Source organism: Haematobia irritans, chromosome 1, assembly GCF_050003625.1.
Source record: "Haematobia irritans isolate KBUSLIRL chromosome 1, ASM5000362v1, whole genome shotgun sequence".
In the NCBI taxonomy this organism is placed as follows: Eukaryota; Metazoa; Arthropoda; class Insecta; order Diptera; family Muscidae; genus Haematobia; species Haematobia irritans.
In genome coordinates this window covers 188,168,352-188,185,941 of record NC_134397.1, presented here as the reverse complement: position 1 = coordinate 188,185,941, position 17,590 = coordinate 188,168,352, and the positions used below count along the sequence as shown (strand labels likewise).

Below are 17,590 nucleotides of genomic sequence, written 5' to 3'. Positions count from 1 at the left end.
AGATTTCGAACCTTATGTGAATTGGCTATTGGATATATTATAACGTAATTCACGAATCCAACTCCCTTAAACAACCTACATTTATTTCTATTTTAAGTGTGACATTAATTTGATCGGCGATAGAAATCAATATTTTCGAGATTTGGTTGCCTGAGACAATAAGTGGCTATTTTGCAAGCTTTGGTGTATCTACGAATAAGTCATTACATATTAGGTGATTATATGCTTTAAATGCACTACTTATTTTGTGGCCGAAAGTATGCCTGGGGAGAAGTACTTTCCTCCTAGGACATGCTTATGTAAATGTAATCCGAAGCGATGCTAATTAATAAGTGGTTATTAATTTTTAAATAGGCTTATCTACAAGATTACCGGGTAATGAGAGTTTTTGCTGGGTATGTATTGGTTTGATAAAGTATCGAAAATGTGGATTTACAAAGTGGTGCAGGGTATAATATAGTCGGCCCCGCCCGACTTTAGACTTTCCTTACTTGTTTTGTTTCAAATAGGGTAAAAACTGAATAGGAACTAATTAAATGGTACATATTATTGGAATTTTGTAGAACAAAATTTAAATCCATTCTATAAAAATTGAAAATTATTGAAATATTTGAGATCAAGCTTAGTACACTGAAAAAAATATTGTCGTGAGGCCAAGGATTTTATGTCCTTAAAATACGACTACGAATTTTGCATAGAAGACACATCCAAAACACTAAATTCAGATCACACCTTAAGAAGTGATGCAAATTCAGTGCAACGGCTGTTGAAATGGTGGATATCATTTCAAACCCATGCTAAATTGATCGCTTCTGCTCCAATTTCGCACCACTTCCGGATCCAAAAAGAATATTTTTACTACTTTTTGGCGACGCTTTTTAAACCCCATATGGACTAACTTACACTTTAGAAGACAATGTTAAAAGTCTTAAAAATACCTTGCCATCAACAACTTTATAAGCAAATGAAGTAACCCATTTTTGCCGATGCATTTATTTTTTGTTATCTAAACTAAAATATTTACACACATATTAACTTTCCTTAAAAACATTACAAGGTCATTTTAGAATTTTTATTTAAATACAAATGTTCTAATGTCACATGTTTGAGTGGCTGTAAGTGGTTGTGATTTCACATTGAATGACTGTTCCACAACTCTTTCATAAATGTAGAACGTTGTCCTTCATAGTTTCTCATTTGAAATATGTCAGCCATTGTTTTTGTTGTGAAATTTCCGCTTCCGACTTTCTCCGTCTTTGTGTTTTTTTTTCTTCCATTTGCGATTTAATAAATGTCACCATTGTGCCTGTCAATAATAATATGCAACTCATTGCAAGAGAAATGTGTTAGCCAACTTACATCAGAGAGATTTCATGTAAAATCTTTCTAAGAACAGAAGAGATAAAATGTTTGCAGATATGTATTTATGTGTCAATGTAGGAATATTATGTTTTTGTTCTATGAAGATTTCATACACATCTTTCAAATTATTGTTAAGTCGTATTTGACAAGAGCTTTAACGCTTATGTCATATAAAAATAGGCGCCTGGTAAATGTTTGCAAATTTCATTCATATACAGATGTATTTACATCTACATTCGATAAGATCTCAAATACTTCAAATTTTGAGAAAATTTCTGTAGAAATAAAATTTTGAGAAAATTTTCTGTAGAAATAAAGTTTTGACCAAAATATCTATAGAAATAAAATTTTAACAATTTTTTTTATAGAAATAAAATCTTGACAAAATTTTCTTTAGAAATAGAATTTTAACAAAATTTTCTTTAGAAATAAAATTTTAACAAAATTTTCTATAGAAATAAAATTTTGACAAAATTTTCTATAGCAATAATTTTTTGAAAAACTTATCAACAGAGATAAAATTTTGCAATATTTTATATAGAAATAAAAGTTTGCAAAATTGTCTATAGAAATAAAAGTCTGCAAAATTTTCTATAGAAATAAAATTTTGCAAAATTTTTCTATAGAAATAAAAGTCTGCAAAATTTTCTATAGAAATAAAATTTTGCAAAATTTTCTATAGAAATAAAATTTTGCAAAATGTTCTATAGAAATAAAATTTTGCAAAATTTTCTATAGAAATAAAATTTTGCTAAATTTTCTATAGAATAAAATTGTCTATAGACATAAAAGTCTGCAAAATTTTCTATAGAATTAAATTTTGCAAAATTTTCTATAGAAATAAAAGTTTGCAAAATTTTGCAAAAATTTCTATAGAAATAAAATTTTGCAAAAATTTCAATAGAATTAAATTTTGCTAAATTCTCTATAGAAATAAAAGTTTGCAAAATTTTCTATAGAAATAAATTTTTCAAAAGTTTCTATAGAACTAAATTTTACAAAATTTTCTATAGAAATAAAGTTTTGGAAAAAAATTCTATAGAAATAAAATTTTGACAAACTTTTGTATAGAAATAAAATTTTGACAAAATTTTCTACACAAAAAAAAAAATTTTGACAAAATTTTCTTGAAAGTACAATCATGAATTTCTATAATTTTTTTTTTTTTGATTGGGGATCGATTTACTGAGGGCTATATATAACTATAGACCGATATGGACCTCGCTAGGCATGGTTATTAATGGCCATATACTAGCACAATGTATCAAATTTTAACATACTCGGATGAAATTTGCTTCTCCAAGAGGCTCCAAAACCAAATCTCGGGATCGGTTTATATGGGGGCTATATATAATTATTGACTGATATGAACCAATTGCTGCATGGTTGTTGGATACCATATACTAACATCACGTACCAAATTTCAACTGAATCAAATGAATTTTGATCTTTCAAGATGCTCTAGAGGTCAAATCTGGGGATCGGTTTATATGGGGGCTATATATAATTAAGGACCGATGCGGACCAATTTTTGCATGGTTATTAGACATGTACCAAATTTCAGCCGGATCGGATGAAATTTGCTTCTCTAAGAGGCTCCGCAAGCCAAATCAGGGGATCGGAATTTATGGGGACTATATAATTGTGAACCGATGTGGACCAATGTTTGCATAGTTGTTAGAGACCATATACTTACACCATGTACCAAATTTCAGCCGTATCGGATGAAATTTTGCTTTTCGTAGAGGCTCAGCAATCCAAATCTGGGGATCGGTTTATATGGGGGCTATTCGTAAAAGTGGACCGATATGCAATACCATACGACCTACATAAATAACAACTACTTGTGTCAAATTTCAAGTCGATAGCTTGTTTCGTTCGGAAGTTAGCGTGATTTCAACATACGGACGGACGTACGGACATGCTTAGATTGAATCAGAATTTCACCACGACCCAGAATATATATATATATATATATATATATATATATATATATATATATATATATATATATATATATATATATATATATATATATATATATATATATATATATATATATATATATATATATATATATATATATATATATATATATATATATATATATATATATATATATATATATATTTATGGGGTCTTAGAACAATATTTCGATGTGTTACCTCCACCATGCTATGGTGGATGGTATAAAAATAAAATCGATTGTTCGAAATATTTCAAATAAAATGTTATGGTGGTGGACATTAAAATGGATCGATTCAGCCCACCTGCTCCTCAATTGTAAGTTGCTTTTCGTTTACAGTCATACCGTTCTTTGATCTAATGAATAACGCAATGCTAAAAACTAATTTGCATAAAAACCTGTTTAGTTACAAAATTTTGAAGTATTTAAAACAAGTAAGGAAAGTCTAAAGTCGGGCGGGGCCGACTATATTATACCCTGCACAACTTTGTAGATCTAAATTTTCGTTACCATATCACATCCGTCGAATATGTTGGGGGCTATATAAAGGGTGATTTGTTAAGAGCTTGATAACTTTTTTTTAAAAAAAAACGCATAAAATTTGCAAAATCTCATCGGTTCTTTATTTGAAACGTTAGATTGGTCCATGACATTTACTTTTTGAAGATAATTTCATTTAAATGTTGACCGCGGCTGCGTCTTAGGTGGTCCACTCGGAAAGTCCAATTTTGGGCAACTTTTTCGAGCATTTCGGCCGGAATAGCCCGAATTTCTTCGGAAATGTTGTCTTCCAAAGCTGGAATAGTTGCTGGCTTATTTCTGTAGACTTTAGACTTGACGTAGCCCCACAAAAAATAGTCTAAAGGCGTCAAATCGCATGATCTTGGTGGCCAACATACCGGTCCATTTCTTGAGATGAATTGTTCTCCGAAGTTTTCCCTCAAAATGGCCATAGAATCGCGAGCTGTGTGGCATGTAGCGCCATCTTGTTGAAACCACATGTCAACCAAGTTCAGTTCTTCCATTTTTGGCAACAAAAAGTTTGTTAGCATCGAACGATAGCGATCGCCATTCACCGTAACGTTGCGTCCAACAGCATCTTTGAAAAAATACGGTCCAATGATTCCACCAGCGTACAAACCACACCAAACAGTGCATTTTTCGGGATGCATGGGCAGTTCTTGAACGGCTTCTGGTTGCTCTTCACTCCAAATGCGGCAATTTTGCTTATTTACGTAGCCATTCAACCAGAAATGAGCCTCATCGCTGAACAAAATTTGTCGATAAAAAAGCGGATTTTCTGCCAACTTTTCTAGGGCCCATTCACTGAAAATTCGACGTTGTGGCAGATCGTAAGTCTATTCATGATGAAATGTCAAAGCATACTGAGCATCTTTCTCTTTGACACCATGTCTGAAATCCCACGTGATCTGTCAAATACTAATGCATGAAAATCCTAACCTCAAAAGAATCACCCTTTAGGTTAAAGTGGCAGCCCGATTAAGATTCAGGCTCACTTAGACTATTCAGTCCATTGTGATAATTGGGGGCTATATATAAAGGTTTGTCCCAAATACATAGAAATATCACTCGATCTGGACAGAATTTGATAGAGTTCTACAAAATCTATAGACTCAAAATTTAAGTCGGCTAATGCACTAGGGTGGAACACAATGTTAGAAAAAAAAAATGTGAGACATTTAAATCTGAAGCAATTTTAAGGAAACTTCGCAAAAGTTTATTTATGATTTATCGCTCGATATATATGTATTAGAAGTTTAGGAAAATTAGAGTCATTTTTACCACTTTTCGACTAAGCAGTGGCGATTTTACAAGGAAAATATTGGTATTTTGACCATTTTTGTCGAAATCAGAAAAACATATATATGCGAGCTATATCTAAATCTGAACCGATTTCAACCAAATTTGGCACGCATAGCTACAATACTAATTCTACTCCCTATGCAAAATTTCAACTAAATCGGAGTTAAAAATTAGCCTCTGTGGTCATATGAGTGTAAATCGGGCGAAAGCTAACAGGTTGGCTGATAAGTCCCCGGTCTAACAAAGAACAACACATTTTTTTTTTGTCAAAATTCGTTTTTATTATTCAACATAGTTCCCTTCAAGGGCGATACAACGATTATAACGACCTTCCAATTTTTTGATACCATTTTGGTAGTACTCCTTCGGTTTTGCTTCAAAATAGGCCTCAGTTTCGGCGATCACCTCTTTATTGCAGCCAAATTTTTTCTCTGCGAGCATCCTTTTGAGGTCTGAGAACAAGAAAAAGTCGCTGGGGGCCAGATCTGGAGAATACGGTGGGTGGGGAAGCAATTCGATGCCCATTTCATGAATTTTTGTCATCGTTCTCAATGACTTGGGGCACGGTGCGTTGTCTTGGTGGAACAACACTTTTTTTCTTCATATGGGGCCGTTTTGCCGCGATTTCGACATTCAAACGCTCCAATAACGCCATATAATATTCACTGTTGATGGTTTTCCCTTCTCAAGATAATCGATAAAAACTATTCCACGCGCATGCCAAAAAACAGATGCCATTATTTTGCCAGCGGACTTTTGAGTCTTTCCACGCTTCGGAGACGGTTCACCGGTCGCTGTCCACTCAGCCGACTGTCGATTGGACTCAGGAGTGTAGTGATGGAGCCATGTTTCATCCATTGTCACATATCGACGGAAAAACTCGGGTGTATTACGAGTTAACAGTGCAAACACCGCTCAGAATCATCAACATGTTGTTGTTTTTGGTCAAATGTGAGCTCGCGCGGCACCCATTTTGCACAGAGCTTCCGCATATCCAAATATTGATGAATGATATGACCAACAAGTTCTTTCCATATCTTTAAGGCCTCTGCTATCTCGACCAACTTCATTTTACGGTCATTCAAAATCATTTTGTGGATTTTTTTGATGTTTTCGTCGGTAACCACCTCTCCACCGTCATCCGTGCTCATTTCACCACGCTTGAATTTTGCATACCAATCAATTATTGTTGATTTCCCTGAGGCAGAGTCCGGAAACTCATTATCAAGCCAAGTTTTTGCTTCCACCGTATTTTTTCCCTTCAGAAAACAGTATTTTATCAAAACACGAGATTCCTTTTTTTCATTTTTTTACAATAACAAAAGGTGCTTCACAAAAAACGCTCTGTCTCACAAACTAATTGCCTTGCAGACGTCAAATTTTGACCCGAATCATTTGAAGGTTGGTACTATATAAAAATAATATACATTTAATACTAGCGACGCCATCTTTGTGTCAGACCGGGGACTTATCAGCCAACCTGTTATATATGGGAGATATATCTAAATCTTAACAGATTTCAACCAAATTTAACACGGATAGCTACAATGCTAATTCTACTCCCAATGCAAAATGTCAACTAAATCGGAGCAAAAAATTCGCCTCTGTGGTCATATGAGTGTAAATCGGGCAAAAGCTATATGTGGGAGATATATCTAAATCTGAACCGATTTCAACCAAATTTTGCACGCATAGCTACAATGCTAAGTCTACTCCCTGTGCAAAATTTCAATTAAATCGGAGTAAAAAATTGGCCACTGTGGCCATATAAGTTTAAATCGGGCGAACGATATATATGAGAGCTATATCTAAATCTGAACCGATTTCAATAAAATTTGACACGCATAACTATAATGCTAATTCTACTCTCTGTGCAAAATTTCAACTAAATCGGAGCAAAAAATTGGCCTTTGTGGGCAAATGAATGTAAGTCGGGCGAAAGCTATATATGGGAGCTATATCTAAATCTGAACCGGTTTGGCTGATATTTTGCAAGTTTTTCGAAACTCATAAAATATTCGAATGCACGGAATTTGAGGAAGATCGGTTGATATACACGCCAATTATGACCAGATTTTTTCCAAAATCAATAGGGATCGTGTTTGAGCCGAAACAGGACCCTGTACCAAATTTTAGGACAATCGGACTAAAACTGCGAGCTGTACTTTGCACACAAAAATACACCAACAGACAGACAGACGGACATCGCTAAATCGACTCAGAATTTAATTCTAAGACGATCGGTATACTAAACGATGGGTCTCCGACTTTTCCTTCTTGGCGTTACATACAAATGCACAAAATTATTATACCCTGTACCACAGTAGTGGTGAAGGTTATAAAAAGTTAAAATTATCCATAAAAGGTATGAAAAAATCAAATTATAAAAAATTGAATTAAAAGAACTTCCTGGGTAGTTAAAATAAAGAACATCATTGGGAGTGCATCTTTTGGAAGTGGAAGTTGTGCCTTTGGAAGTACTTCCAAATTGTTTTGCTGGGAAATTGCACGAAAATAAATGGAAATTTCCCGAATTTACTTATCATGCTTATTCATCTATTGTGTGTAAAAATTTATGGATTTTATATGCCAAATCATGTGAAAGGCGTTATTTCATCAAACACCCTGATTCGGTTCTGCCGCACTTACGGGTTTATATACAAGTCTCCCTTAAAACGCATTTGGATACAAGTTCCCCGACTAAGGTGTAGAGTATTACATACGAGTATTCTACACATACATACATGCCGATATCACGTGTTTCTTAATAGTTTAGATATATATCTGAGTGTAGTCCACTACTCTTAATAACATATCTCTTTTCTGTCTACACAGAAAAAAATTTCACGAAAACTTTTCAATTAAAGTCTTAAACACATATACAATTAAAAATTTAATTGATTCAACAAATTTTATAATTGAAACAAAAATCAATCACACAAATTAATAGTATCAAATAATTTTTTAATTGATACTATCCTTTCCGTGATTGAAGACATTTCAATAAAAAAATCAATTGGATCAATTCATTTTGTGATTGAAGAAAAAAATATTAGTTTTGTGTATCATCAAAGTTTAAAGGACAATCTATTCAGCTTAAAAATTCATAATAAAATTTAAACATTTCAATGAAATTACAAAGTAAATATTTTAACTTTTTTTATTTTGATTGTAGTATACTCCTTTTCAGCGTCCATCATAACAATCTTCCAAATGGTTTTGTCATTACACCCACACTTTCTCTTTGGTTTTTTGGTATAATTACAGGTCTCATGGTTCAGAGAAGAAATGAAATTCTTCGAATATGTCAAGGGACGAAAGCCACCATTTAAAAATTTCTCCATGGAAGGAGCCACAATCGATGTAAGTATCAAAGGACATTGATTGATCAGTTGGCTACATTGTATGCTCTATTTCCCCATCATTGTCATGACAATTATGGCAACAAACAGTGAAAAACCACACACCAAATGGAAAAAAAGGAAAACCTGAATAAATATGAATTAATGAAATGAATGACTATAATTAGTTAATTGTTGCCGTTTTTTCTCTCTCTCTCTTCTTTTTTCTACTCTTTTGGTTATATTGCATTGTGTTTATGCTCTGGCGTTTGTCCGGGGAAAAAATACTACAAAAAAAAAAAAAAACTAAAAAATACAAATAAAGCGAGACAATTCAAATGCTTCCCAAGTGACACTGACCAATGTGGATTTCAAATTGTCGGGACAATTTCATTGTGAGGTATCGATGACATCACCACTGTACACCAAGGCATCTGGCGAGCACTTACTAAGCGTTTTTTGTAAGTACACTTAAATAATAATATTATATTTAATTGTTGTGACGGTATATGGAGGATATGAGTGTGATTCAATTATAATTTAATGGAAATTTAATTATAAGTGCCACAAAAGTGTTACAAAATAGACAATGAAAATGTAAATTTTGGATTCGAAAGTGGTGCACAATAATCGTCGCTAAATCAAATTAAAATTGAATAATAATGCGAAACTAATTAAGAGGGATTTTAGATTACGGGATCGTTTTTGCATGATCAATGGACACCGGTAGTCAAAGGGTTAATAGTAATGTACACATTAATTTACTTTCAATAATAACCTTAATATTTTAAAATTTTCAGTACCACAAACAGGACCACCAGTGATACGGTTTCGCAAACGTAGTCCAGTAGCTATTGGAGAACGTCTAATGGTACTATGTAATACAACTCGAGCTCGACCACCACCGCATATTACATGGCTCATAAATAACAAAAAGGTAGGTTTCAAAGTTTTTCATAAGTGAACAATATCTATGGTATTTGGTATGGAAACAAAAAAAAAAAAATTAACAACTCCGGATTTCAAAAATTGTGAAATGTCAATTTATGGAACTTTTGATTTGAAAAAAAAAACAAAAATCTTTTTATAGGGGCCATACTGTTCATCTCTGTTTGGGTAATCGAATAAAATCTTTTCGTATTTCTAATCAAATTGCTACTAGTTTTCATTCCCACTACCATAGGATATGGTTATAATTAGTTTGCCATTTTATTTGTAACACCTCGAAATATCGATTTTTGACCATATAAAATATACATATTCATGATTAGGGAGAAATTCTAAGACGGTCTAACGAATTCCATCTGATTGTCTGTTGTAATCACGCTTCAGTCTTAAATAATGAAGGACGTAGTGATAGCACACCCCGGGACCGCTTTAGCATTACTTCGGGTTTGAGTTCATTTTCTATTTCATTTTCTATTTCATTTTGTTTCCTTTAAATTTTCTATGGGATTAAAATTTTGTACCAGCCACCATGGTGCAATGGTTAGCATTCACGCCTTGCATACAAGGGTTAAATCCCAATTTTGACCAATAGCAACAAGATTTTCAGTGCTTGGTTATCTCCTCTGTTATGATATTTCTGAGTGTTTCAAAGCTTCTCTACTCGTAAATTCATACTCGACTATACAAAGAAGGTCCATAGTCATTGAGTCAAACATAGAATCGGACAGAACTCATTGATATGAGAGAAGTTCAGTACTTGTGGCAAAACTTGCATTTTTATACCCTCCACCATAGGATATAGGTGTATATTATCTTTGTCATTCCATTTGTAACACATCAAAATATTGCTCTAAGACCCAATAAAGTATATATATTCTGGTTCGTGGTGAAATTCTGAGTCGATCTAAGCATGTCCGTCCCTCTATTGAATCACACTAACTTCCGAAGCTATCGACTTGAAACTTGGCATAAGTAGTTGTTATTGATATAGGTCGGGTGGTATTGCAAATGGGCCATATTGGACCACTTTTACATATAGGCCCCATATATACCCACCCCCAGATTTGGCTTGCGGAGCCTCTAAGAGAACCAAACTTCATCCGATCGGGTTTAAATTTGCTACGAGGTCATTCATCAATATTTGGATATGCGGAAGCTCTATGCAAAATGGGTGCCGCGCGTGCTCACATGTGACCAAAAACAACAACGTGTTGATGATTCTGAGCGGTGTTTGCAGCTGTTAACTCATAATACACCCGAGTTTTTCCGTCGATATGTGACAATAGATGAAACATGGCTCCATCACTACACTCCTGGGTCCAATCGACAGTCGGCTGAGTGGACAGCGACCGGTGAACCGTCTCCGAAGCCTGGAAACACTCAAAAGTCCGCTGGCAAAATAATGGCCTCTGTTTTTTGGGATGCGCATGGAATAATTTTTATCGATTATCTTGATAAGGGAAAAACCATCAACAGTGACTATTATATGGCGTTATTGGAGCGTTTGAAGGTCGAAATCGCGACAAAACGGCCCCATATGAAGAAGAAAAAAGCGTTGTTCCACCAAGACAACGCACCGTGCCACAAGTCATTGAGAACGATGGCAAAAATTCATGAATTGGGCTTCGATTTGCTTCCCCACCCACGTATTCTCCAGAACTTGCTCCCAGCGACTTTTTCTTGTTCTCAGACCTCAAAAGAATGCTCGCAGGGAAAAATTTGGCAGCAATGAAGAGGTGATCACCGAAACTGAGGCCTATTTTGAGACAAAACCGAAGGAGTACTACCAAAATGGTATCAAAAAATTGAAAGGTCGTTATAATCGTTGTATCGCACTTGAATGGAGCTATGTTGAATAATAAAAACGAATTTTGACAAAAAAATGTGTTTTTATACCCTCCACCATAGGATGGGGGTATATTAAATTTGTCATTCCTTTTGTAACACATCGAAATATTGCTCTAAGACCCCATAAAGTATATATATTCTGGGTCGTGGTGAAATTCTGAGTCGATCTGAGCATGTCCGTCAGTCCGTCCGTCCGTCTGTTGAAATCACGCTAACTTCCGAATGAAACAAGCTATCGACTTGAAACTTGGCACAAGTAGTTGTTATTGATGTAGGCCGAACGGTATTGCAAATGGGCCATATCGGTCCACTTTTACGTATAGCCCCCATATAAACGGACCCCCAAATTGGGCTTACCGATCCCAATTTCATCCGAAATTTGGTACATGGTGTTAGTATATGGTCTCTCACAACCATGCAAAAATTGGTCCACATCGGTCCATAATTATATATAGCCCCCATATAAACCGATCCCCAGATTTGTCTTGTGGAGCCTCTAAGAGAAGCATATTTCATCCGATCCGACTGAAATTTGGTACATGGTGTTAATATATGGTCTCTAACAACCATGCAAAAATTGGTCCATATCGGTCCATAATTATATATAGACCCCATATAAACCGATCCCAAGATTTGACCTCCGGAGCCTCGTCGAAGAGCAAAATGAAATGAAATGAACGATTCGGTTGAAATTTGGTATGTGGTGTTAATATATGGCCTCAAACACCCATGAAAATATTGCTCAAAATCGGTCCATAATTATATATAGCCCCCATATAAACCGATCCCCAGATTTGACCTCCGCAGCCCCTTGGAAGAGCAAAATTCATCCGATTCGGTTGAAATTTGGTACGTGATGTAAGTACATGATATTTAACAACCATGCCACAAGTGGTCCATATCAGCCAATAATCATATATAGCCCCCATATAAACCGATCCCGAGTTTTGATTTTGGAGCCTCTTGGAGGAGCAAACTTCATCCGAGTCAGTTGAAATTTGGTACATTTTGCTAGTATATGGCCGTTAACAACCATGTCTAACTAGGTCCATATCGGTCTATAGTTATATATAGCCCTCAGATAAATAGATCCCCAATCACACAAAAATTGGACTATATCAAGTTCATAATTGTATATAGCCCACATATAAACGACCCCCATATTTCAATTCTGGCTCTCCACGTACCGTGCAAAAGTCCATATTGATTCGTAATTATTTGTAGACTTACCTATACATACCTTTTTTGTCTAATATATAACACGTATGGACTAACTCACAATTTAGAAAACCATGTTAAGAAGTTTTAAGATACCACAACCCAAGTAATTCGATTGTGGATGACAGTCTTTCGTAGAAGTTTCTACGCAATCCATGGTGAAGGGTACATAAGATGCGGCCTGGCCTAACTTACGGCCGTATACAGTCGACTCCGCTTTACTGAAACGTTAAAAATGCAGCCATTTAATTTCAGTTATCCGAAGTTTTTGCTAAAGCGGACTACGGATAACTGAAAAAAACTTCCAGTAATGCGAACTTCGGATAACTGAAAAAGTTTCAGTAAAGCGGACTCCGTATAACTGGAAAAAAATCCACTCAATTTCAGTTAACCGAACTTATGACCAATGCTATGTACATAAAATAATAAAAACAAGGTGTTTGATTCCGTGTGTGTGCCATCTACAATTTTACCTTTCAGTTGATTTTATTTACAGAGTGATTTAAACTGTTTTGAAAGTGCCATCTTCACTTGAAATAAAGCGTTCTCAATACGGAGAAGAAAATGTACTCTCTCTCAATAGCGAGAATGTGGCATTTTCAGTAAAGCGAAGTCATACTACTGTGACGAAACTCATTTGAACACAAAAAACTTTTCAGTAATCCGATTTTTTCAGTTAAGCGGAGTTTCACTAAAGCGGAGTAATTTAAATGAAATGGACAGAAAAAACAACTGGGGAATGCGATCGATTTCAGTTATCCGAGGTTTTTCAGTAAAGCGCATTGCGCTAAAGCGGAGTCGACTGTATACTTGTTCTTTGTTAGAACGGGGACTTATCAGCCAACCTGTTAACTATAAAGATAAAATGACTTCATTAAAAAGTTTATAGACTTTTGGACAAAGAAAACAACTTTATACCACAGAAATGTGTTCTAAGCAAAATGTGCATTTGTATTTTAAGGACGTGAAATCTCTGTATTCACGACAATATTTTTTCAGTGTGACATAGACAGAAATTCTGTCCTGTCGAGTGCCTTATGCAGGCACATCAAGTTCGAAGATCGACTTTATCGGTGCGTGTTTTGTTACAAACCACCTACAGACCGATCTTCCGACTTGACTTCTTGATCTGATGAAATTTTAAATCTAAATTTTTTTGAATTGCTGTAGTATTGTTTAGACTTCTCCGGGTATTTTTGTATTCTCCACCATAGGATATATTAACTTTGTCATTCCGTTTGTAACACATCGAAATATTGGTCTCAGATCCATAAAGTGTATAAGTGTCCGTCCGTGTGTTGACATTAGAGGTGTGCGCGTGACACGAAATTGTTGTGACACGCGTGAATCACGTGCGTCGTGAACAAAATCTGAAGCAACTCTCGTGAATGTGCGTGATTGCGACTGAAACAAATATGTTGTGCTTGAGAAATAAAATCGCTACGTAAATGTGCCTGAATAAAATTTCTGCAAAATTACGCTCACGAAAAAAAAAATTAGATTTAATTCTTACTCGTATCTTAACTGAAATTAATACAGCTGTCGAAATTATTCGATTTTGATTTTCGAATTTTGTTACCGCTGCTCATTCCCGGTTGGAAGATATTGTGAGTCTCGTTAATTTGTCGTGTATTGTCGTGAATCGTGCGTTAGCATGGGTCCTTAAAAGTAATTCGTGCGTGAGCCTGTGTGAATACAGGTTTTCGTTTCGTCGTGAATGTGCGTGAGTGTGGTCGGTTACCACACGTATAGTGCGTGAGCGTGCGTGAATAAACATTTTGTTTCGTGAATGTACATATGTGAAGGTGAGTGAAATGTCATTCGCGTTGAAATCACGCAAGCTTCCGAACGAAACAAGTTATCGACTTGAAACTTGGCAGAAGTAGTTGTTATTGATATACGTCGGATGGTATTGCAAATGAGCCATATCGGACCACTTTTATGTATAGCCCCCATATAAATTGATCCACTGAATTGACTTTCGGAGCCTCTTAGAGGAGAAAATTTGGTACGTAGCATTAGCATATGGCCTCTAACAACCATGCAAAAATTGCTTCATATAGGCCCATAATAGACCCTCTATATAAACAGATCTACAGATTTGAATTCCGGAGACAGCTATAGATGCAAACTTCGTCCGATCCGGTTGAAATTTGGTATGTGATGCCAATATACCATATGGCCTCTAACCACCACGCAAAAATTGGTCCACATATGCCCATAATTATATTTTCTCTTCGTGAGTGTGTTTGAGTTCCGTCATGAGTGTGAGCAAAATATTACTTACGTACATACAGGGTGCGGCTAAATTTACTCATAAGCGTAGGAAGGCCTCTGGGGAGGGGGCTTAGACCCCCCCAGAAAAATTTTAGCCCCCCCCCCAGAATTTGAAACTCTATTTATGATTTTCCATTTTTCAATAAATGTCAATATTTTTTTTTAATTTTTAGAAAAATAAAACAAGTATATACAATTGCACAAAGTTCCGCTAATGACTTTCATGAACAATCGAATTACTTGGGTTGTGGTAGCAGTTGCCGATGGCAATGTTTGAAGTCAGATATTTATGAAATAAAGCTGTGGTTGAACTTATGATTGATTTCGTTTAGTCAATTTAATTTAAAAAATAGTAATTGATATTAAAACATTCTTTCATAAATTAATATCTTAATAATGCTGCGAAAAAGCGTTGCCTAAAAAGTAGTGAAAATGTTTTTTTGGGTCTAGAAGTGGTGCAAAATTGGCGGAGAAGCAATGAATGTAATATGAGCTTGTCATAGGACAAATGTTCACCGTTTTAACAGCCGTTGCAATAAATTTGCATCACTTCTTAAGGTGAGATCCGAATTCAGTGTTTTGAATGTGAATTAAAAAATTTTGTGATATTTTCCCAAATAAATAATTTTTATATTGTTTTTATGATTTTTAATGCATTCTGACGCTTGTTTGAAACGTTTTTCCTCGAATAATTTCCAAACTTACCGATTTTTCTATAATGGATTTAGCAGTTTTGTGGCAAAATTTGAATAATTTGTACCAATTTATTTATTCTTACTCTTTATTTAAACTATTTGAAAAAAAAAGAAAACAAAAAATTACACTTAAAAATAAGGAAAAAAAATAAGTAAAAAATGAAGTAGTTAAAATAATTGAGGACATTTTTGGAAGTACTTTTAAAGTTGTGCCTTTAGAACAACTCACAATTTTCTTGCTGGGAAAAGTGTGGAAGTACTTTTAGTTGCTTTATTATAAATTAATTGTCGAGTTATTTTGATGCCCAATTTTTTATTCAATTTTATGAAATAAAACATTAATTGAACCTATAAGTTCAGTCTATAAATTTTTAGCTAGGGGGGCTATAGCCCCCCCTAGGAAAATTGTCTAGCTACGCTAATGAATTTACTATATGATGCAATTGTAACTTCTTTGCTTGCGAGTATTTAACTTTTTCTTTCTTACATCTACCTCGAATACAGGCAAGTCAATGAAGTTTCTTTTCAGAAAAGCTATTTTATTTTATTTTATTTTATTTTATTTTAACTTAATACTTCAATTCTTGTGTAGCACAAATACACGAGATAGGCGGATAATGGATAGACGGTGATACAAATGTCCACCATTGAACTGTGATCTATTTATATGCTGATCGAGAATTCTCATACTACTCATACATATGGGCGGAAACCAATAGGCCGATGTGACCCATATCATATAAAATACACACAACTGTCAATATTATAGTGTAGGACACAAATACTCCATCGTTGCCAATTTATTTGAATTCATAGTCACCCGTTTTGTACAAATTTCAGTTGGTCGACGAGCTTTAAATTTTAAATTGCATTGGGCCTTTGAGGATAACAGCATTTTGTATCACTTTCGTACATGCATAAACACATTTTGTTACATACATATGTAATAACTACACACATGTGAAGTTCACAAGTACATAAGCTCGTGTGTAAAACAAATGTAATTATTACTGGAATTAAGTAAGCATGTTTTACATTTTTTCTGCTCAAACACAGGCACACACACACACACATAAATGTACACATCCAACAAAATCCATTTACATATGTACATGATACGTGTATTCGGCTTGAGGCTCAAATAAAAGTCGAACTTTTTTCTTGGAAATCATTTTTTAAAGAACATTTACTAAGAAATAATATTTTGTTTTATAAGAAATATATTTAAAACAAGTAAGTAAAGTAGAAAGTCGGGCGGGGTCGACTATGTCATACCCTAAACCACCATTACAGAATTAGTAATCATAAGCATTTGTGGGGTAACATATAGGTCTGGGAGATAAACCGCAGTTGCATATTTAAGAAAATTAAGGGGTATATGTCTATGGGTGCTTTGTGTCAATCTGACTACAGCTCATAGTCAATGTTGCCACGGAAAATGTTCGGTTTACCCTACAAGGACAAAAAAAGTTCCCTACTTTCCCATACAATTTTCCCTACTATATTTTTCGTTAAATGTAAAAATTTTTACAAAACAAAAATGGTTCTAAGTACTTTATTATCTTAAAACATGAATATGCAACGTATATAACTTAGAATATAAATTTGTATTACCACCACGGTTGCCACAGTTGGCAGAATTCTACCCAAATTAATAATCTTTTTTGTTAAATCTCTATAAAAATAAAATTTTGGAAAAAGTTTCTATAAACAAATTTTTGTGAGAAATTTTTCTATAGAAATAAAATTTTGACAATAAATTCTATAGATATAAAATTTTGAGAAAAAATTCCACAGAAATAAAATTTTGAGAAAATTATTTATAGAAATAATATTTTGAAAAAATTTCTATAGAAATACAATTTTGACAAAATGTTCTATAGAAATAAAATGTTGACAAAATTCTCTACAGGAATAAAGTTTACCACACATTGTTAAAGATCAAGCCTTACCGGCTTCTAATTTCCTCCTCTAGAGCCACCAAAATGTAAAAATTATTACAAATTGTGTTGAGTGAAAATGTCCTACATTGTGGCCCTACGTCCCTACAACACGCTAAATATTAGAAAAACCCTATATATAGGGAATTTCCCCTACTTCTAGCAACACTG

At 34.4% G+C, this 17,590-nt stretch overlaps 1 protein-coding gene across 1 annotated transcript in view; it reads left to right on the top strand.

The window, feature by feature from the left end:
• Nucleotides 1-17,590, top strand: part of beat-VII (Immunoglobulin domain-containing protein beaten path VII) — a 275,572-nt gene that overhangs the window by 46,927 nt on the left and 211,055 nt on the right. Inside the window, exons 3-5 of the mRNA XM_075304937.1 lie at nucleotides 8,420-8,515; nucleotides 8,819-8,954; nucleotides 9,294-9,430. Coding sequence (XP_075161052.1) covers nucleotides 8,420-8,515; nucleotides 8,819-8,954; nucleotides 9,294-9,430 — 369 coding nt within the window. The remainder of the gene's footprint in view (nucleotides 1-8,419; nucleotides 8,516-8,818; nucleotides 8,955-9,293; nucleotides 9,431-17,590) is intronic.